General features: G+C 37.4%; 1 protein-coding gene across 8 annotated transcripts in view; it reads right to left on the reverse strand.

Annotated features, from left to right (window-relative positions):
* Positions 1–24,254, reverse strand: part of LRRC28 (leucine rich repeat containing 28) — a 208,857-nt gene that overhangs the window by 156,207 nt on the left and 28,396 nt on the right. For all 8 annotated transcript variants that reach the window (XR_009597175.1, XR_009597174.1, XR_009597173.1 and 5 more), the window contains exons 4-5: positions 9,236–9,273; positions 8,460–8,597 (exon numbers count right to left, since the gene is read on the reverse strand). Coding sequence is in view for 4 of the 8 variants with exons in the window: in XM_012098366.5 (XP_011953756.1) it covers positions 8,460–8,597; positions 9,236–9,273 (176 nt within the window). In the remaining 4 variants the exon portion in view is untranslated. The remainder of the gene's footprint in view (positions 1–8,459; positions 8,598–9,235; positions 9,274–24,254) is intronic.

Genomic DNA, 24,254 nt, shown 5'->3' on the forward strand with positions numbered 1-24,254 from the left:
CTATTTACATATATTGCTGACTATACTTACATAGCCTGGTAACACCAGAGGGGACTCTACCAGATTGATCAATTACATTTTTTAGTGAGAAAAGTGCTAGCTAGCTATTTTGTCAGTACTGATGTGGAATCATGGAAAAGTTGTTTCACTAGGAAGGTGAATCACTCTGAATTGCTATGGCATCCACCCAAGGAGGGTAATACAGGGGTGAACAACCTTGATTATTTGGTGGCAGGTGGCACAATTAGAGACTTCCCTGGTGGCTCAGACAGTAAAGCGTCTGTCTACAATGCGGGAGATCTGGGTTCGAGCCCTGGGTTGGGAAGATCCCCTGGAGAAGGAAATGGCAAACCACTCCAGTACTGCTACCTGGAAAATCCCATGGACAGAGGAGCCTGGTAGGCTACAGCCCATGGGGTCACAAAGAGTCAGACACGACTGAGCGACTGACACAGTTAGATCCTTCGTGTTTTGAAGATTCAAGACGAGAACTGCTCTCTTCTCCCTTTGAGTTGACCACTAAAGAAGGAAGGGTGAACACAGGCACAGTGAAACCAGGGCTGACCCAGTGCTCCTGGGACCCCCTATCAATCCTGGAAGCCATGACCCACAGACGCAAACGTGGAGCCCCTCTGACCAGGCTTGTATCCGCAGAAGGGTCAGCAACTCTGAGAAGTCACAGCAGCCTGCACGACTATCAGTCAGACTGCACCAATGAAGTCTCAACGGTAGGGCAGCAAGCAACGGGGGAGGCTGTAGCATGGCCAGGCTTCCTGTCCTCTGCAGGAAGAAGGCTCATCTACAGCTCCTGACTGCCAGCGATGAACATAAAGATTTCAGAATAACTTAGGCGGCAACAGGACAAATCTAAGAAGAGATACTAAATTTCATTCCAATAAAGCAACAGAGGCTTAACCAGAAGAAAAATAAATTTTAAGTAGAAAATGATAAACTTGACCATACTTGAGGCTTGAGTTTTAGAACAATTCCTGCTACTTATATGTAGTATGTTGCATGCTTTTATCCATCTAAGTATAACATAGATTGCTTCAGTGTTTTCAATTTGGGCTAAAAATCTTTCCTTTTTTGGTATACAAAACAACTTTTTAAGGACAAAATCATTTCAGAGAAACAAGCTGATTTATCATGCCAGATGTAAGCAACAACTTTTCTGACTCTTAGTTACATATTGGGGTTTGTTTGTTACCATATTCTTCTCTCGTGGGAATTCACAGAAGGTTTACAGTGAATCACAAAAGCATCAGGATTTTCTTGACAATCAAGGGATAGCTGGTTTTTCTGACTCTTCTAATATCCATTTGCTTTTGTGGCCAATAGTGAGTCATCAGGTATTTGGCAAATAGCTCTGCACTGATGGAAATCTTTCTCCAGAAATCCTTTATTTGTAAGTGTGTCGTACTTCCCTTCATAACAGATCACGTAGTTTTACTTAAGTCAGACTAGGCTTTTGGAAGAAAATGAGTTTAAATTTATTCTTCTGTAACAAACAATGGTATAGTTTTGATACTAGACGTGGGAGAATGCAAGATATAAATGTTTCAATGGCTTACAAGTTATATAAAAGAATACAGGTAAACAATCAGATGGGAAATCAAAGAACATCTAATAGGATTTTCACTTCCAGATATGACAAGGTCACTACACCAGACTTGCTTCCAACCAAAATACAGCAATACAACTAGTCAAAAATAAATGAGAAAACTGTTTTCAAGTAACAGACAGGAAACAAAGGACTCTGATCACTGAAATAGGGAAATACCCCTTGTGTCCCAACCTGGACAAGGCTTTCTTGGCCACAAAACAGGGAGGGGGAACCCAAGTGGAAGACTGCAGTCTCACAGTGCTGAAGGTCACAGTTTGGGAGTTTAAGCAGCTAGAAAATGCAAGACAAGGTACTAAAGAGGAAAAAGCTGTGAGAGAGTGAAGGGCTTAATAAATAAAAGAGAAGAGATTCCCAGTTGCTAACACACTTGACTGTAATAGGAGGATAATGAATCTGCCACAGACAAGGGTTAGAGAGAAAGCAGTCTAACTGCTTTGAAGGGCTATACATGGACTGGCACACTAGCATATAATCCAGAGGAGCCACAGACACAGGGAGAGGTGGCATGAACTACCTGTGACCCCCACCCCCAACCACACACACACTCACAAACTCTTTCCCACTAGTCTTCACCAAAAATGGGGGCAAGGGAAGAGAGTTGAGATCATCTCCACCAAACCTTCCAGGCTTTGAGCTGAGGAAAGCCTGAAATGGAAGATAACAGGAAAGCCAAGAGAAACTTTGCAGAGGCAAGACCCACTTTTAGAGAACAGGGCTGCCATACACAGACCAGCGACTGGGCAGCAAGGCTACTACAGCTTTCAAGGCACAGAAAGCAAGGGACAGAACTAGAAAGCAGAGAGAATTCTTCAACAACCTAATAGCGCCGCTGGTCTGTAAAGCAGGGAGACACCGCCTGCAATTCAGAAAGATTTGGAATACCCCACAAATATATTAGAAGGTGCTCAATACCCCTAGTCAAGAGGGAAGGACAAATTCAGTTAAATACAAATTAAAGCAACTCAATACAACTTCTCCATTCCTATAGTTAAACAAAGCCAAATACTAGCAAAAAAAGATAACATCAAATACTAGCAAACATTCGGAGTAACTAGAACTCTCATCTATTTCCATGAGAAGCATAAAATGGTATTAATATAACCACTTAACAAACACATGAAAAGATGCTTAACATTACTCATTATCAGAGAAATGCAAATCAAAACCACAATGAGGTACTATCTCACACTGGTCAGAATGGCTGCCATCAAAAAGTCTACTACTAAGTCGCTTCAGTCGTGTCCGACTGTGTGACCCCATAGACAGCAGCCCACCAGGCTCCCCCGTCCCTGGGATTCTCCAGGCAAGAACACTGGAGTGGGTTGCCATTTCCTTCTCCGATGCATGAAAGTGAAAAGTGAAAGTGAAGTAGCTCAGTTGTGTCTGACTCCTAGTGACCCCATGGACTGCAGCCCACCAGGCCCCTCCGTCCATGGGATTTTCCAGGCAAGAGTACTGGAGTGGGTTGCCATTGCCTTCTCTGAAAAGTCTGCAAGCAATAAATGCTGGAGAGGGTGTGGAGAAAAGGGAACCCTCTTACACTGTTGGTGGGAATACAAACTAGTACAGCCACTATGGAGAACAGTGTGGAGATTCCTTAAAAAACTGGAAATAGAACTGCCTTATGACCCAGCAATCCCACTGCTGGGCATACACACCAAGGAAACCAGAACTGAAAGAGACACGTGTACCCCAGTGTTCATCGCAGCACTGTTTATAATAGCCAGGACATGGAAGCAACCTAGATGTCCATGAATGAATGGATAAGAAAGCTGTGGTACATATACACAATGGAATACTATACAGCTATTAAAAAGAACACATTTGAATCAGTTCTAATGAGGTGGATGAAACTGGAGCCTATTATACAGAGTGAAGTAAGCCAGAAAGAAAAATACCAATACAGTATACTAATGCATATTTATGGAATTTAGGAAGATGGTAACAATGACCCTATATGAGAGACAGCAAGAGACCCAGATGTAAAGAACAAACTTTTGGACTCTGTGGGAGAAGGCAGCGAGTGTGGGATGATTTGAGAAAAAAGCACTGAATCATGTATATTACTATATGTGAAATAGATGAGCAGTTCAAGTTTGACGCATGAAGCAGGGCACTCAAAGCCGGTGCACTGGGACAACCCTGAGGGATGGGATGGGGAGGGAGGTTCAGGATGTAGGGACACGTGTACACCCGTGGCTGATTCATGTCAATGTATGGCAAAAACCACCACAATATTGTAAAGTAATTAGCCTCCAACTAAAATAAATAGTTTTTTTTAATGAAAAAAAAAAAAACTGCTGGGCAATTTCTTAAAGTTAAACATATACCTATATTATGTATCACATTTCCCCTAAAAGATATTTACCCAAGAGAAATGAAAATGTAAATCCATAAAAAGTCTTATACAAGAATGTCTATAGGGATTCAGGCGGTGTTAGTGGTAAGGAAGCCGCCTGCCAATGCAGGAGATGTAAGAGATGTGGGTTTGATCCCTGGGTCGGGAAGATGCCCTGGAGGAGGGCATGGCAACCCACTCCAGTCTTCTTGCCTGGAGAATCCCACGGACAGAGGAGCCTGGCTACTTATGGTCCACAGGGTTGCAAAGCGTCAGATGTGGACACGATTGAAGCAACTTACCATGCATGCATGCATATTAGTTTTATTGATAATAGCCCAAAATGAGAAAAAAACTGACATGTCCATTAAGAGGAAAACAAGTTATAAAGGGCAGTTTATACAATGGCATTCTGCTCTGCAAGAAACAGACGAGGAACTACGGACACATACAACAGCATGGATGCGTCCGGAAACCTTTATTCTGAGCGACAGTCAAACAGAGAATTCCATGTCCCCATTTATTTTATTTTCAACAAGAGATGAAATTAATCTACAGTAAGAGAAATCAGAATAGAGTTTGCCTATAGCAAACATTGACTAGAAATGGTGTAAGAGAACCCTCTGGAGTAATGGAAATGTTCTGTATCTCAAATAAGATGCTGCTTACATGAGTACATACATTTGTCAAAACTCAGGGCTATAAACTTGAGCAATTCACTGTATGTCAATTTTATCCTAATTTTTAAAAAACTTTAAGAAAGTGAGGATAAAAACATGAAGAACCAAAGAAAAATATGAGAGGATAAATCCATGATTAATTGTTAAAGTTAGGTATTGGATATATAAGGGCATATTATTCTATTCTGCTTAAAATTTACCATAAAAAAAAGATTTTTTAAAAGGCAACTGAACAATAATGTATTATGTATTTGAGTTTGCTAAGAGAGTAATCTCAAGTATTTGAACCTCACACACAAATGGTAATTGAGAGGTGAAGTGAAAGTGAAGTCGCTTAGTTGTGTCCCAACTCTTTGCGACCCCATGGACTGCAGCCTGCCAGGCTCCTCTGTCCATGGGATTTTCCAGGCAACAGTACTGGAGTGGGCTGCCATTTCCTTCTCCAGGGGAAGACCCAGGGATCAAACCCAGGTCTCCTGCATTGTAGGCAGATGCTTTTCACTGTCTGAGACACCAGGAAAGTCATTGAGAGGTGACAAATACATTAATTAGTTTGACTATAGTAATTATTTCACAATACATACATATGTCAAAATATAACACTGTCCATTTTAAATATATACAATTTTTACTTATGCAAAATAAAAATCAAGCCTTTGGGGAAGCTATTTTATATGGAGCTCTTTGGGTGGCAATTCACAGAAGCCAATTAGAGCTAGCTTAAGCACAATTTATGGGCCTAAACGGGGCTTCCCGGGTAGCTCAGATGGTAAAGAATCTGCCAGCAATGCAGGAGACCCGGCTTTGATCCCTGGGTCCAGAAGATCTCCTGGAGAAGGGAATGGCAACCCACTTCGGTATTCTTGCCTGGAGAACTCAATGAACAGACCATGGATGGGATCACAAAGAGTCGGACTCAACTGAGCAACTAACACTTCACTTCATGGGGCTTAAGAACAGAATCAGTGACTGGGAAATTAGAAAAAACTTAGAAAGTCTCTGACTCCATCTTCTTTCGAGGTATCTACTTCATCTTTTTCTCTCTGTTTTCCTGCCAACATGGCTACTACCAGAGTCCACAAGATTACATAGCATGTGTAGAAGCCCAGAGAGCAAAGAGTGCCTGGTTTCCTTTCTCACCCTCCTGTTCTCTCTTTTCTCTTTGCTTCTCCCCTACAGTCTCTTTCAAAATGCCCAGGAAGAGAACTGGTCTCGCTTGGATTACCTACACCAGGATCAATGAACTGTGGAGAGAAAGCAATGTACAAGGTAGAAAAATGGCAGTACTCTGGAACCCAATAGCAGGGGGAAAGGGGCATTCCCAAAGAATGGGTACTGACAAACAATCCAAGGGAACCAACTATATGAGTCATGGGCCTGTTTGAGAAATTCATAAACACACTGGACCTTCTTTAAAGCAATATGTACATAGTCACAAACACCAAACTGTCCATACAATTTGAGGGCATTCATGAAGCCCCTGTAATCCATTCTTAGATACTAATTTTAAAACTATTAGCCATTTAGATATTTTAAATGTTTCAAATACTGCTCTCAAATTTTTAAATTTTAAATACTGAATGTGAAATCACATCCAAAGGTTTTTCAACTACAAATACAACACACATAATAAAGTATTAAGTCTTTCACATACATGTAACATATAAGACTATACCAATAGCATGGAACAGGTACTAACAGAAGAGGCTAACAGATATCAACTGGAGGCTACCATCATTAAATGGACACCATATGGCAATTCCTCACATTTTTTACTACAGTTGAAATGCTTTTCCATAGTATGTCCCTAATGATTGGGTACACCTGGTAGATGTGTACCAAGCCCCTCTCCCATTCAAATCATAACATTGAAATTACCTCAAAAATTAGTAAGATCTAGAGCATTGTATTTATGATGGCCCAGAAAAAAAACAAAAACTATATACATAGTTTAATCAAAAGTTTCTACTCAAAATACATAGATACTACTGTATGTCATTTTACTTAAAACAAGCAAAAACCAACACAAGCAACAGAAATAAGCTAGGGAGATAAAATCAGAAGTAAATGCTTCAATCTACTATGAAACAGGTGAGATATAAATTTTAAATTACATGAAGGTAGCCAGGAAATCTATACCCTCCACTTGTTATTAGGAAGCAGTCAATGACATTATTAGTATACCCTTAACCTCCGAGTATATAATGAAAGGAAATGGCTACATTTTACCACAAAATGTTCTACATTACAGGAAAAAACAGAAGAATAGAACACAAAGAACAATGTTGTAATAGCGAGTTGTGTTACTTGTACATTCTTTAAACGTATAGAAAAAGGTGCTTATGAACACAGTATTATAGCCATGCACTTTTACTCTATAACATATCTTTTATGAATTTCATATTTGAAAATACAATCAAATCTAAAATATTCAGTGTTATATCCATCATTCTGACTCTATATCTTATATAAGCTGATATATAAAAATATTCTGAAAATATAAAGTTTATCTTTGCTGACACATTTTCTCTACGATCTCTGAAAGAGAATCTAATTTCCTGAGTATGTGAATACATAAACTTGATGAAATCAAGCTTCAAGATGAAGCACCATGGAGTCTGATTACATACAACAAAATTTAAAGCAAAGATCATACTCCTACACCATATTAAAATGTTTTGTACTAAGCAGAGTTATAAAAAGTAAGACACTTTAAATGAGGTTAAAAAAATATTTTTTAAGCAGAGTTAACTGCTATACTAATACCATTTTTGTATACAATATTGAATGCATATATTAAAGTCAGCACATAAATTCTAAAAATTAATCAACTACTGTTTCAATTAGAAATTTCTGTACTTGAAAAACTTTGGAGAAAGTATTCTTTAAATTATAAATTCATTCATGGATTTAACATGAGTAATTTTTAACAGCTTCATATATCCCTGAAGTTCTAAGGCAGGTAGTAATTTGTAATTTTGGTTGAGTCATATATTTCACTTGGATACACTAAAAGGCTCAGGAATACCAAGAGTTACTAGGTACAAATACTCCCAGTCAATGTGAGTGGTGTCTGTATTTTTTTTTCTGCTTATTTTTGAATGCAGAGTACTTTCATGTAATACCTGAAGCACAAGCTATTGTCTTAAATCATACTTCACTGCTTTAAAAATATGGGAAATGACATAAGACAGAGGAATCTCCAAGTGTGAGGGTTCATAAAGAAAGGTCTCTGAATATCCCTTGTAAGATAGTCAAAGGACTTAACAGTAGCTCAGGAGAAGGCAGGATTTTGGTACTGTCTGTATGTACGTCATAATCTAACAGAATGATCAGCAGGCAGAAGTGACAATTAGTTCAAGAAGTCAAACTTCAGTTCTGCTACTAAATTTTAGCATGATTCACGTTAAGTCAAAGTTAACGCGCATCATTTACCTCACTAGAGAAAACACTGCATGTATCTGCTTTTCAGACACTACAATGCAAAGTTCATATAAATCCCCTTATGTGAAAGTCAAAACTAAAGTAGCTTTTGGCACAAATAATTCACCAGGGCAGTGATTTGAAGGGGCACTGACTGCAATGCACAACTGTAGTAATTGCAGCTCAAAAACATAAATGCCGTCTTCTTATGTCTGCAACAGGGAAAAGACTTAGTCATAGCCCATCCACATTCCTTACCATCCTCCTCTAACAAGCGGACAATCAGAAACTCACAGATACACCCTAAGCCCACTGCCTAGACACACAGTGAGAAATATTAATAAAAACAGCCTCAGAACAGACAAGAAGCTTCTGTGCTACAGATGGTGATTACCTGGAGGTAGGAATTGCAGCTGGTTATTAGCTAATCGAAGATGACGTAAAGCTCTCAGACGACCAATTTCTGGGCAAACGATTTCTAAGGCATTGTCACTAAGATCCAAACATTGCAGTTTTACAAGGGACCCAATGGCTTTGAAGAGAAAAGAAGGGAAAAAGCAAAACTAATTTGACTCAAGTGTTAAGACCAACTTTTAATGCAATTAAATATTATCCAAGTTTAAATATTTTAATACTTAATATCCCTATCTCTGATGCTGACATAATAGTAAAAGCATGTATCAAATTAATTTTTTAAAACATTTTTATTGCAGTATAGTATCAAACAACATTCTATGAAATAACACTTCCACCTCAATATAATGTAAACTTTAAAAAGATTACAAATAAAAATGTTAAAACAATGTAAAAAACTACTTGAATAAATAATTCATGAAATGATATATAGTCTTTTTTATCTAGCCAAAATGCTTAACTCAATTTAATAAACTAGAAGTTATTTTATTATTTACCCAATGTCAATTTATCTGATAATAATTTACTTAACCATTATAAATATTTTACACTTATTAAATTTAACTGCAACTGGTAACTAGACTTACTAATTAGAGGGGGAAAAAAGCTTTGAAACTAATAATGATGTTTTATAATTAAAATTCCCTAATACTCCAACTAAAATAGGTTTAAAGAGACAATCTGTTCTACTATTATAAAGCACAGATTTAACTCTAGCATCTCCTAACTATTAGTAAAAACTGAAAGTGTATTTACCTTCCGGAACCACAACTATGTTATTTGAGTGAAGATACCTAGAAAAAAGGGAAAAAAGTTATTATCGCTTAGTACTTTTGCTAGATAATCACCCTGTAAAATGCTCACTTAGAAATTTATTGAATATAATAAAAGGACCAGACTTTCTTTCATACACTATTCTAAATGCATAGCACAAAATAATTATTAATACTTTGAGAATAATACTGTATGCTAGAATTGCAAATATTAAAACTATTTGATAATAATTGTTTGTTTTAAAAAGCATACACAATAAACAATTATTTCTTAAGCTCATAAAACACATTACTAGTTTCTCTAGTTTGTTTTAAGTAATGAAGGTTTTCAGCAAAACACCTAATAATGTTAAGAAAAGTCAACAACTACTGTGTATAGGGAAACACAACTTTTAATTTTTAAAGGATAACGTCACAAAATAATCAAATCAAAGATATTTCAAGACAGCTAGGTGAACCAAGAATGAAGTGATTAAATACTTATCATTTACAATATCTGTAGAAATACTCAACTGTCAAGATATAGAATTTATTTCACAGCAAGCGGAATTTTGTAAACAAGAAATCAAATTCTTTCCTAAAAATAAAAAAGGTCTAACCCACTGACAAGTCCAGGCAAGCCTAAGTAACTAACATTCCCCACTGAAGTATCTCTAGCACTCTCTGGTGGAGACATCATGCAGTTGTCGGCAGCCAACTATTCAGAGCCAAACAACAGTGACCAATGAAAATCACACAGTAATAATTTTTAAAATAAACTGTATCACTGATTTTGAGACCAGAGAACTAGATTTTGATAAACCATTTTCAAAACTATCTTATTATACTTCATAATGAATCTTCACATATTTTAAACAGAATTTAGTCTTCTATATTTTATAGCCTAATATCAAATGTCAAAAAGTCTATTACACAAAATAAGTAAGATTCAAAATTCATAAATTTAAGATTTCTATATGCTGGATTAAATCAATTTTGTGTGGGTATTAATCTTCTGGGCCTAACACCATTTAACTGATTTTAAACCATTCTATGATTCATTTTATTCCTTGCTTTGTGCACACAAAATGATTCCCTATTTTATTTTTTAAAATGTATCCATATTTTAAGGTAAGTATTCTTTAAACATTACTCTTAGGAAGCAATATCTAACTATTTAGTCAGATTACTCTAAGAATTCTTTATGCCAGAAAACAACATATAAGTATACACACACACACACACACACACACACACAAACACACATTTGCATGTGTTACACAAAAAGGCAGAGTGCCTAGACACCAAACAGAGAGATAACTGATTTTTCTGTAATCCGCAAAATATTTGCTTCAGTTCTAGTCCTACCTTTATCTGTTCAGTTCAGTTCAGTCACTCAGTCGTGTCCGACTCTTTGCAACCCCATGGACTGCAGAACGCCAGGTTTCCCTGTCCATCACCAACTCCCAGAGTTCACCCAAACTCATATCCATTGAGTGAGTGATGCCATCCAACCATCTCATCCTCTCTATCGTCGCCTTCTCCTGCCCTCAATCTTTCCCAGCATCAGGGTCTTTTCAAACGAGTCAGTGCTTTGCATCAGGTGGCCAAAGTATTGGAGGTTCAGCTTCAATATCAGTCCTTCTGATGAACACCCAGGACTGATCTCCTTTAGGATGGACTGACTGGATCTCCTTGCAGTCCAAGGGACTCTCAAGAGTCATCTCCAACACCACAGTTCAAAGGCATCAATTCTTCGGCACTCAGCTTTCTTTATAGTCCAGCTCTCACATCCATACATGACTACTGGAAAAACCACAGCTTTGACTATATGGACCTTTATTAGTAAAGTAATGTCTCTGCTTTTTAATATGCTGTCTAGGCTGGTCATAACTTTTCTTCCAAGGAGTAAGCGTCTTTTAATTTCATGGCTGCAATCATAATCCGCAATGATTTTGGAGCCCCAAAAATACAGTCTCTTACTGTTTCCACTATTTCCCAATCTATTTGCCATGAAGTGATGGGACAGGATGCCGTGATCTTCGTTTTCTGAATGTTGAGTTTTAAGCCAGCTTTTTCACTCTTCTCTTTCACTTTCATCAAGAGGCTCTTTAGTCCTTCTTTGCTTTCTGCCATGAGGGTGGTGTCATCTGCGTATTTGAGGTTATTGGTATTTCTCCCAGCAGTCTTGACACCAGCTTGTGCTCCATCCAGCCCAGTGTTTCACATGATGTACTCTGCATAGCACAGAAGGATTGATGCTATTCAACTGTGGTGTTGGAGAAGACTCTTAAGAGTCCCTTGGACTGCAAGGAGATCCAACCAGTCCATCCTAAAGGAGATCAGTCCTGGGTGTCGCTGGAAGGACTGATGCTGAAGCTGAAACTCCAATACTTTGGCCACCTGATGCGAAGAGCTGACTCACTGGAAAAGACCCTGATGCTGGGAAAGATCAAGGGCAGGAGAAGAAGGGGACGACAGAGGATGAGGTGGTTGGATGGCATCACCAACTCGATGGACATGGGTTTGGGTGGACTCCAGGAGTTGATGATGGACAGGGAGCCCTGGCGTGCTGCGGTTCGTGGGGTCGCAAAGAGTCAGACAGGTCTGAGCAACTGAACTGAACTGAACTGACTCTGCATATAAGTTAAATAAGCAAGGTGACAATATAACAGCCTTGATGTACTCCTTTCCCAATTTGCAACCAGTCTGTTGTTCCATGTACAGTTTCAACTGTTGCTTCTTGACTTGCATACAGATTTCTCAGGAGGCAGGTCAGGTGGTCTGGTATTTCCATCTCTAAGAATTTTCCACAGTTTGTTGTGATCCACACAGTCAAAGGCTTTGGCATAGTCAATAAAGTAGATGTTTTTCTGGAACTCTCTTGCTTTTTCAATGATCCAATGGATGTTGGCAATTTTATCTCTGGTTCCTCTGCCTTTTGTAAATTCAGCTTGAACATCTGGAAGTTCATGGTTCACATACTGTTGAAGCCTGGCTTGGAGAATTTTGAGCATTACTTTGCTAGCACATGAGATGAATGCAACTGTGCAAGAGTTTGAACATTCTACCTACATAAAAGGACTTTAAAATGTCTCAGTCCAAACAAGAACTAAATTATTCACTATTATCATTAAAATAAATAAGTATATTTTAAACATTAAATTTATCTACATTATAATGAAGAAGCAGTAGTTTAGAATGTTCTCAATCCTGACTACACATAAGAATCACCAGTGGTCTTCAAAATATAGATGCCCAAGGCCATCTCAGGTTTTTCCGATGTGCAACTGATAAACAATCATCCTTGGCAGAATGGATCAGAGAGTAGGTCCTGGAGCCAGACAGCGTGTACCTTATTAGCCATGTGAGCAGGGGAAAATCTGTGACCTTTTCACTTTCTTAATCTATGGAACTCGAGGATAAGAGCATCAACAACATTGGGATATTGTAAGGATTAAATGAATCAATAAATGTAAAGCCCTTAGAAGAAAATTCAGTGAACCCCACTGTTATTGTTATAGTTATTATTGTTATCATGAGTCATCTGTAATCCAAGGCTTGGCAATTTTAAGTCCCTTCTCTTTACTTTTGTTATTTCAAATTAGTTACAATGGTGGTGTCTCCACCTAAGTGGTTTTCATCAAGCTATTTCTTCTACTCAAAATGATGCATTCATTTTTGTGAGAATGCATGACAATATAGCCACCTTGGAAAATGGTTGGCTGTTTTTTTTAAATAAAATTATAGATATTTACTTAATAGTAATATGCCAATGTCAGTTTCTTAATTTTGACAATAGTTCCACAAAAATTGTATTAAGATGTTGACAACAGGAGAAACTAGCTACCAGAACTCTGTACTTAGTATCTTTACAACTTTTCTGTAAATACAAAACTGTTCCAAATTAAAATTTTTTTTAATTAAAGGAACAAGTCATTTATTTCCAGTCATGATTAAATAATAGGGACCAGATTTACCCAATTGCTATAAGCAATAAGAAAACTGAATGTATTATATGAAACAATTATTTTCAGATACTGACAAGAGGCAGCTAGAGAGAGAAAAAACAAGTGAGGTGAACAACTCACTTGTTGCTCACAACAAATTGTGGCAAATTTGCTTAGAGGCAAATTGTGGACCGTGGATACCAAACAAAGAATGCAAGTCTCATGGAGTTACGAAGACACATAGCAGAGCTCAGGGATCCCAAGGCAGCTGGAAGCTGTGGAGTACAGTTCTGGAGAAGGTACTACTGATAAAAGAAAACAAAAAAACAAAAATTCAAGGCAGCCTTTGACTCTTGGTTGAATTCTAAAATGCATTCCAGGCAAAAAAGTAACTGAAAACCTAACAGCTGAACAGTCCACAGAACTCATACAGGGCTAGAAAGCACTCAAGTTCTGAGCAGCAAGTGTACCAAATCCTTGTTGATCATTTTGTGCATTTAAATGAGATCCTCAAAAGGCCTTCTGTGGATAATAGGGCTAAACTATCCCTACAGTAGAGGTTACTCCAGATCTGTCCTAACAAAGCATAAAGACAGACCATGAAAGGATCAAACTAAATTGCAAATAATTTTAAAGCCAGAATAAAGCACCACAAAAAGGAAGACAACAAAGTGTAACACTCAGTAATTAACATTTATAAGGTCCAGCATCTAATGAAAAAGTGCTAAGAATCAGGAAAATATGACCAATAACCAGGATAAAAAATAGTTACCACAAATAGACTTTATCTGGTATGACACAGATAAAGCAATTAGCAAATAAAAACTTTAAAACATAAATAATAATTATATTCAGGTATTCAAAGAAAAACATTAACACTGTAAGACAAATGTTAACATATAAAGAAGACCCAAATAGCACTTCTAGAGATCAAATATAAAAAATAAAATTCCACCAGGTGGGATTAACAGCAAATTAGATTTTGAAGCAGAAAATATTACTAACTCTGAAAATAGAGAAACATAATTTGCCCTAAATGAAGCATATTAAAAAAAATAAAGACTGAAAACAACTAACTGTGTGTCAGTAATTATGGGACAATATAAAACTAACAACAGGTAAGAGTCCCAAAAGTAGGGACCAGAGATAAGGGCATAGAAATAAATATCTAAAGAAATAATGTTTAAAAATTTCAAATTTGATGCAAGCTATAAAGACACAACCTTTCAGGGATCACAGCCTTGTCGTGGTGAAGAGGCTTGCATGATTCAATGGAGCTATAAGCCATGCCATGCAGGGCCACTCAAGACAGACGGGTCATGTTCTAAATGGAACAACTGACTGGTTCAAATTTGGGAAAAGAGTAAGACAAGCTGTATCTTGTCACCTTGCATATTTCACTTATATGCAGAGTATATCCTGGGGCTTCCCAGGTGGCGCAGTGGTAAAGACTCCTCCTGCTAATGCAGGAAAAGCCAGAGACGTGGGTTTGATCCCTAGATTGGGAAGATCTCCTGGAGAAGGAAATGGCATTCCACTCCAGTTTTCTTGCCTGGAAAATTCCACGGACAGAGGAGCCTGGCGGGCTACAGTCCATGGGGTCACAAAGAGTCGGACATGACTGACCGACTGAGCACGCACAGACACACAGAGTACACCATGCAAAATGCCAGGCTGCGTGAATCACAAGCCGGAATCACGACTGCCAGGAGAAACAGCAACAACCTCAGATATGCAGATGATACTATTCTAGTGGCAGAAAGTGAAGAGGAGTAAAGAGCCTCTTGATAGGTATGCTAAGGGAGAGCGAAAAAGCTGGCTTGAAACTCAATATTAAGAAACTAAGATGGGCATTCAGTCCTCTCATTTCATGGCAAACAGAAGAGGAAAAGTAGAAGCAGTGACAGATTTTCTTTTCTTGGGCTCCAAAATCACTGCAGATGGTAACTGCAGCCAGGATATTAAAAGAATCTTGCTCTTCAGAAGGGGACCTCTGACAAATTTAGACAGTGTATTAAAAAGCAGACATCAGTTTGCTGACAAAGGTCCATATGGTCAAATGTATGGTTTTCCCAGTAGTCATGTATGGATGAGAGTTGGACAATAAAGAAGGCTGAGTGCCAAAGAACTGATGCTTTCGAATCGTGGTGCTATAGAGTCCCTGGGACTGCCAGTCAATCCTAGTGGAAATCAACCCTGGGTATTCATTGGAAGGACTGATGCTGAAGTTTAAACTCCAATATTTTGGTCACTTTATGTGAAGAGCTGACTCATTGGAAAAGATTCTGAGAAAGATTGAAGGCAAAAGGAAACAGGAGCAGCAGAGGATAAGATGGTTAGATGGCATCATTGACTCAATAGACATGAATCTGAGCAAACTCTGAGAGATAATGGAAGACAGAGAAGCCTGGTGTGCTTTAGTCCGTGGGGTCACGAAACATCGGACACAGCTCAGAGACTAAACGACGACAACAACAAAGACAAAAACCCAAGAAGCTCAATGAATGTCAAGGACAATCATACGTCAAGCGAATCATAACAAATCCTTGAAAACCAATGTAAGAAACAGAAATTCTTCAAACTAGCCCAAGGAGAAAAGAACTCTACATACTGTGGAAGAAATATAGGAACGTCTCTTCAGAATGTATCCAAGCCAGAAGACAAAGAACACCAAGAAAATGCTGAAAGGAAAGAAGTAACTGACAACCAAGAACTCTAATTCCAGAAGACTATATACATATGTGTGTATATGTATATATATCTTTATATTTCAGAATCATGAAGCAGAATGTAAAGTAAGAAACTAAACAACTTTTAGCAGAGTAAAACACTATACAACTTAAAAAGCAGAGACATTACTTTGCTGACAAAGGTCTCTCTAGTCAAAGCTTTGGTTTTTCCAGTAGTCATGTATGGATGTAAGAGTTGGACTATAAAGAAAGCTGAGCGCCAAATAATTGATGCTTTTGAACTGTGGCACTGGAGAAGACTCTTGAGAGTTCCTTGGACTGCAAGGAGATAAAACCAGTCCATCCTAAAGGAGATCAGTCCTGAATATTCATTGGAAGGACTGACGCTGAAGCTGAAACTCCAATACTTTGGCCACCCGATGCGAAGGACTGACTCCTTGGGAAAGACCCGATGCTGGGAAAGACTGAAGACAGGAGGATATGGGGATGACAGAGTATGAGATGGTGGGATGGCATCACCAACTTGATGGACATGAGTTTGAGCAAGCTCCAGGAGTTGGTGATAGACAAGGAAGCCTGGCGTGCTACAGTCCACGAGATTGCAAAGAGTCGGACACGACTGAGTGACTGAACTGAACTGAAGAACTCTAATTCCAGAAGGCAATATATATATATATATATATATATATATATATTTCAGAATTACGAAGACGAATGTAAAGTAAAAACTATACAACTTTTAGAGGAAAAAAAGCAGAAGAAAGTCTTTAGGGCCTAGGATTAGAAAACATTCTTATACTTGATACTAAAAACATGATACATAAAAGCAAAAATTGTTCATGTGGACCTCATCAAAAGGTAAAACTTCTGCTCTGCAAAAGAACATGAAAGTAGAAAGTATACAATGGGAGAAAATATTTGTAAACAGCATATACAACCAAGGACTGGTTTCCAGAATATATAAAGAATTCTTAAAATTCTTACAGCTGAAAAAAGGACCCAAATAGAAAATGTACAATAGCCAAGAACAGACATTTCACTGAAGAAAAGATAAAGATGACAAGTATTTTAAAAGATGTCAAATGTTATTAGGCATTAGAGAAATACAAATTAAAATCACAATTAGATAAAACCACACATCTATCAAAATGAAAAAAAAAAGTTAAATAATGACATAAAAATAACACTGGTAAGATGTGGAGAAACTGGAACAATCACACACTACTAGGGGAGAATGTAAAATGGTATAGCCAACCTGGAAAATTATTTGGAAATTTTAAATGAAATTACAAATTCAGATGAAAAGTGGCAGAGTAAGGATCTCCAAAAATTCTCTTTTCATAAAATTAACAAGAATACTGCCAAAAATTATTCATAGCTACATGTACAAAACTTTGGAAATTAAACTCAAAGACTTGCAGTAACAAAGGGAGGGTTTGTTTAAGGAAAGCGGCAGGCAGAAGACGAGGCTGTGACCTTGGGGCGTTTTCCCTTGCCCTGGTCCTACCCCCAGCTCTCCAGCACTGCAGGGCCTGGAAACACCGTGGTCACTTTCCCCTTTACCTGCAGTGGCCTGGCCAGCACCGGGAGGGACAGACCCAAGCTGCAGTTCACTCCCAGAGAACCGTCATTTGACTGTCTCATGGTTCCCTGAAAGACCCCACTTGCAAGTCTGTTTTTAACTTGATCTGACTACAAGCTTGCCCAGTACAAAAACACTTTCCCCAGTTGTGACAAATTACAGGCCACTGTTTTAATTTCACTGCTGCCTAAGACAGTAGACAACAGCTGGAGCAAACAACAGACAACCAAAACCTTAAACAAAAAAATTGCGGAAGGAGATTTACAGAGGAACTTTGAAAAACTGGTGTATTTCTAGAAATATACAAGGTCACATGCATGCCCAAAGTTGCACATACACTCAGGAAAAGATCAGAGAAACCCTAAGCTCTCAACTCTGCTGAAATTGAAGCTCTTCATAAGAAATGAAGAAGGGCTTCCCTGGTGGCTCAGATGGTAAAGAATCTGCCTGCAATGCTGAAGACCTGGGTTTGATCCCTACGTTGGGAAGACCCCCTGGAGTAGGGAATAGCTACCCACTCCAATATTCTTGCCTGGAGAATCTCATGGACGAGGAGCCTGGCAGGCTACAGCCCATAGGGTTGCAAAGAGTCAGACACCACTAAACTGATTTAGCACACATAGCACACATAAGAAGTGAAGTCTAAAGCAAAGCTGTCAACTGTCTACCTAACTGAGAGGGGAAGGTATGCCACAATACATACACAGAGACCTCAGCAAAGACTGGGAGACTTAGCAGATTCAGGTTGTTAAAGAAATCTCTGCTTAATCATTAGCTGACCACTAAAGTAACTGACCGGATTCTTAACAAAAAAAAAAAAAAAAAAGAATAAAAAGGAAAGGGAAAAAAAAAAAAAAAAACCAGAGAGTAGAGGAACTCCTTCTATAAGGGCCAAAACAATTGTGATACCAAATCCAGACAAAGACATAACCAGAAAAGAAGACTACAGACCATTATCTCTTATGAATACAGATGCAAAAATCTTCAACAAAATACTAGCAAGCCAAATCCAACAACATATAAAAAGGATTATACTCCGTGAGCAAATGAAAATTATCCCCAGTAATGCACAGCAGGTTCAATGCACGAACATTAATAAAAACATGATCATCTCAATAGATGAAAGAAGGAAAGATTATCTGATAAAACCAAACACCTTTTATACTAAAAACAGAAAATAAAGTATAGAAGAGAATTTCCTTAGTCACATATGGGGACCTATGAAAAATCTAAAGCTAACACACTCAATGGCAAAAGACTAAAAACTTTCCCCCTAAGATCAACACAAAGATGCCCAGTCTCATCACTTCTATTCAACATTCTATATTCTAGCCAGAGCAACTAAGCAAGAAAAAGAAATAAAAGGTACATAGATCAGAAAGGAAGAAACACAACTCTTTATTGGTAGATGACTTGATCTTATTTACAGAAAACTGGAAGGAATTCAACAAAAACAAGAAAGAGCTAATAAATGAGTCTGGCAAAGTTGAAGGATATAATATCAACATATAAAAATCAACTGTATTTTTATACTGTTGTTGTTGTTTTAGTTGCTAAGTCATGTCTGACCTCTGCATCCGCATGGACTGAAGCCTGCCAAGCTCCTCTGTTCATGGGATTTCCCAGACGAGAATTTTCATATACTAGGCACTAAACAATCTAAAGGGAAATTAAGAATATAATTCTATATACAAAAACATCAAATAGAATAAATTTAACAGAAGAAATTTTTTTACACTAAAAAGTGTTCAATGTTCAAACTATAAAATTGTTGAAAGAAACTGAAGACCTAAATAAACAGAAAGATATCCCACGTTCATGGATTAGAAGACATAATACTGTTAGGATGGCAATAATCCACAAACTGATCTAAAGAGTCAATGCAATCATTATCAACAGTAACAGCTGGCTTTGTTTTCTTTTATAAATTAAGAAGCAGATCTTAATATTCACATGGAAATGCAAGGGATTTAGAACAGCTAAAATCATTTTGAAAAACAAGAATAATGTTGGAGGATCCATACTTCTCAATTTTTAAACCTATTACAAAGCTAGAGTAATCAAGTCTCCGTGGTACTGGCAAAAAGATAAGACATATAGATCAACAGAATAGAATTGAGAATCAAGAAATATGCCTATGTGCCTATGTGCCCTGGGAAAAGAACAGCCATCTCAATAAATGGTGGTAAGATAACTAGATATCCCACACAAAAATAGAAGTTTAGATCTCTACATCACATAATATGCAAAAATTAACTTAAAATGTATCAAGACTTAAATGTAAAAGCTAAAACTATACAATTTAAATAAGAAAATGGAGGTAAATCTTCATGACACTGGATTAGAAAATTTTTCAGACATGATAACAAAACACAGTTTATCAAAAAAAGTAAAAGATAAATCACACAGAACAGGAGAAAATATTTGCAAATCATATATATGATAAGGGTCTAGTATCTCAAACATATAAAACACTCTTAGAACTGAACAACACAAAGACAACTATTATCATTTTTAAATGGACAACAGGTTTGAATAAATATTTCCCCAAAGAAAATACATAAATGACCAATAAGCACATGAAAAGACATGATTAGTCATTAGAAAAAATACAAATGAAAACTATAAGAAATCAATTTACACATCCTAGGGAGACTTTAATCAAAAGTACAGAAAATAACAAGTGTTGATGACAATGCAGAGAATCCTCACGTATTGTTGGTAGAACTACAAAATAGTACAACCTCTGGAAAACAGTTTGGCAGTTCCTCAAATGTTAAACATAGAGGTACCACTGCATTCCACTCCTAGGTAGAAACTCCAGAGAACTAAAAATAAATGTTCATAACCAAACTTCTACATAAATGTTTACAACCACATTATTCACCATAGCCAAAATGTGGAGATAAGTCAAATGTCTACTGACTAAAAAATGGATCAACAAAATGCTGTCTATCCATGCGATGGAATACTATTCAGCCATAAAAAGAATGGATTCTGAAATATGCCACGGCATAGACGACACATGCTGCGCTAAAGCAGCCAGACGTAAACAGTCACATGTTGCATGATTCCACTCATACAAAATGGCCAGAATAGGGATATCCATAGAAACAGAAAGCAGATTATTGGCCACTAGGGAGTTACAAGGAATTCAGAGAGGGGAATGATTATTAATCATCATTTAGGGTGATGAAAGTATTCTGGATTAGACAGTGATAATGGTTGTTCAATCTTGTGTATATACCAAAACCAATGAACCATACACTTTTAAAGTGTATGATTAAATTTTTATGTAAATCATATTTCAATTTAAAAAATGAAACAAAGAATTTTCATATGATTCAGCAATTAAACTCTTAAGCATTTATCTCAGAGAAATGAAAACTTACTCATATGCCAAAAAACATGTACATGAATGTTTGTAGGAGCTTTATGCATAACAGCTAAAAATGAAACTAATATGTCCTTCAGTAGGTGAGTGGACAAACTCTATTACATCCATACTGTGAAATATAACTCAGCAACATAAAGGAACTACTGCTACATGCAACTACTTAAATCGGTCTCAGGGGACTTATGCTGAACGAAATAAAAGCTAGCCCTGAAAGGCTGCGTACTGTATGATTCATAAAACATAAAAAATTAAACTGACCAAGTTATAGAGATGGAGAACAGAGTAGCAGTTGCCAGGGTTTGGGGACATGGGGAATGCGATTATAAAAGGGTAAAAAATTAGGAAAACGGAATAATATTAGCAGATTGTAGTACTGCCAATTTCCTGGTGGTGATCTTATTCTATAGTTATGTAAAACATGAACACTGGTAGAACCTAAAAGGGTACACAAGGATGTTTATGAATTACTTCTTATGTGTGATACCACCATTATCTCAAAGCAAAAAGTTCAATTTTTTTAAAAAAAAGGACAAATGAAGACTTTTTTCAAGCAAACCAAATCTGATAGAATATAGAAACTAATATAAAAAGATATTTTCTCATTTTTAAGTTTCTTTAAGAATTTAAATGCAAGGTTTATGTAAGTGTATTTCACCAGATACCAATTTTCTCTCTCAGCTACAAATCTACCTGTTATGACATACTGGAGCTGGACCCTGTCGAAATTTCTCCTTTGCTAACTGATCTAATGTTAGGACTAATGGTATCAAAAGAAGGTGTTAGAGTGACTCTGAAAGGTGACAATAGCAGGAAGGCACCTCTCTGGGTCCAGTCCTCTTTCCATTTTTTATTCCGCACAGAGCCAAGCCCCAGCAGCCCTCCTGGACCACTTTAAGCCACATCTCAAACCACGAACGCCCCAAGCTGAAGTCAGTTTTGCAGCATCTCTGGCTGTTATCCTCAGGCCACGCTCCTCACCAACAATGCGCTTCTATAAGCAACTTCAACTGGCCTCACGCACCCGTCTTCCCACCGCGCAGCCACTGCTGTGCTAGCTCTGCCATGGTCTCAGGCAGCTGCCTCCTCACCGCCAGGCTGCTTTTAATATGCCAGCTCTGGTTTACGAATACTACTCCTGCAACAGTTAGATGATGTTACAGATCTGCTCTGGCCTAAATCAGATGGCAAGGATCTTCACCACGCGAATGCCATCCGCTTCGTGGCAGTCCTATCTTCTTCGAAGAGGTCTAACCTCAGCCTAGGGTTTGGAACTCTCCTAAGTCTTTAGTTCCTTCACTGTCCAATTCTCTAGGTACAGATCTACTTTTTTGTACTCACTAATTCTGAGTACCATGGAGCCCTTTTTAACCTCTTTTAGTAGTTAATAACATTTTACTAGTTAACAATTCTTTAATTTTCCCTGCTTAAATTAGTGGTATAGTTTCTAACTGGACCTTGACTGATATATATGGTTTACACATACATAGATCTCTCTCTCTCTCACAACACTCACACACATGTAAAACATAGGACAACAGCACAAAGGATAGGAGGGATGGACTGAATGCATTGATCCAAGGTGCTTATATTAAATGTGAAGTAGTATGTTATGTGAAGGTAGATTATAATAGGTTAAAGAAACATAAACCTTTCAATATTGAAATGAAGTAGAGTTAATAAATCAATAATGGTAATAAAACATAATCTTAAAATAACACTGAAATAATTTAAAAGAAGGAAACTAAAGAGGGGAGAAATAATAGAGAACAATTGGGACAAATAGAAAAAACAACTGTTAAGATGGTGAACTTAAACACAATCCTATCAGTAATCATAATAAACATAAATAGTCTAAATATTCCAGTGGAATGAGCCAGATTGTTAGACTGGTCAAAATCAAAGAACCAACTAATGCTGACTTCAAGAAACCCACTTGAGTTATAAAGGCAAAAACAGATTCAAGTAAAAGAATGTGAGTTTCAATTCCAGTACAGCAGAATGAACTTCAACTAGACTGATGCTCTGACAACTAACACGCTGAAGAGCACACACAGACAAAATGACCCTCAGGCACTGCAACAGTGAACAAAAAGCCAGCTCCGGAAGAGAGGCAAGACTGAAGAATGACACTGGCTAAGTCTGAGCTTCGTCTTTTTTTTTTCTTAATAGCGTTTAGTCTAAGGAAAGGGACACACAGTTACCACAAAAAGTGGCTAAAATTCCAAAAGAAAACTGCATTCTTGCTAGCCAAAATGAGGACAGAGTTCAGGGCAACAATGGTCCCTGACAAACAGAATACCAGAGAATACCAGAAAACAAATAAACAAACAGGGAGGGGAAACCCCAAATCCTATGTAAAAACTGCCTGAATCAGTGGCTTATTCCAAAACCATTTGTATTGGAAAAAACTATAACTAAAGATAAAAGAACTGGACTGCGATTTCAGTTGCCTTCCAAAAGGCACTTTACTGTTTTGAGTCAACCAGGGAAACCACTGAAACAAAACATCAACACTCTTCAAAGAAATTAACAGATTTTAGTCTCTAAAACACATATTCTCAATTGTCAGAATATAATCTAAAATTACTTAACATATGACCACTCAGGAAAATGTCAATGACAATAAACAATGTATAGCAGCCCCAAGACAACCCTGATGTTGGGAATTAGCAGACAACTCTCTAAAAGTAGTTGTTATAATTATGCATAGTGATCTAATGTAAAATATGTCTTAATTAAAAGATAAGGAAATCTTAGCAGAGAAACAGAAACTAAGAAAGGATGGAAGAAAGAATATTCTAGAACTGAAATGTTTTGATTACTGTAGCTCTGAAATACTATCTAAAGTCTAAAAGGGTTATACCTCCAGCTTTGTTCCATTTTCCTTAGGTTTGCTTTGGTAAGCCTGAGTCTTTTGTAGTTCCATATAAATTTTAGGATTATTTGTTCTAGTTCTGTGAAAGATGTCATGGGTAATTTGATAGGTATCACATTAAATCTGTAGATTGCTTGTGTGCTATGGCTATTTTAACTATATTAATTCTACCAATTCAAGATCTTGGAGACAGATCAATATAAATGATTCAATCTAAGTGCAGAGAAAAAAAGGAGGAAACATGAAGTCCCTCAGAGGTATGTAGGACAATATCAACAAGATATATATAAACTGAGTCCAATAAAGACAGAGAGGAAAAGTTACATAAAAAGTATTTGAAGAAATAATGGTTGAAAATGTCCCAAATTTGGTAAAAGACATAAATTCACTGATTCAATTAGCTCAGCAAACTCCAAGATAAATACAAAGAATATTATACCAAGGCACATCACAGTTAAATTGCTAAAAGCCAAGATCAAAATAAATTCTTCAAAGAAGTCAGAGAAAAATGATATATTACACACACGTG

Source organism: Ovis aries, chromosome 18 (assembly GCF_016772045.2).
Source record: "Ovis aries strain OAR_USU_Benz2616 breed Rambouillet chromosome 18, ARS-UI_Ramb_v3.0, whole genome shotgun sequence".
In the NCBI taxonomy this organism is placed as follows: Eukaryota; Metazoa; Chordata; class Mammalia; order Artiodactyla; family Bovidae; genus Ovis; species Ovis aries.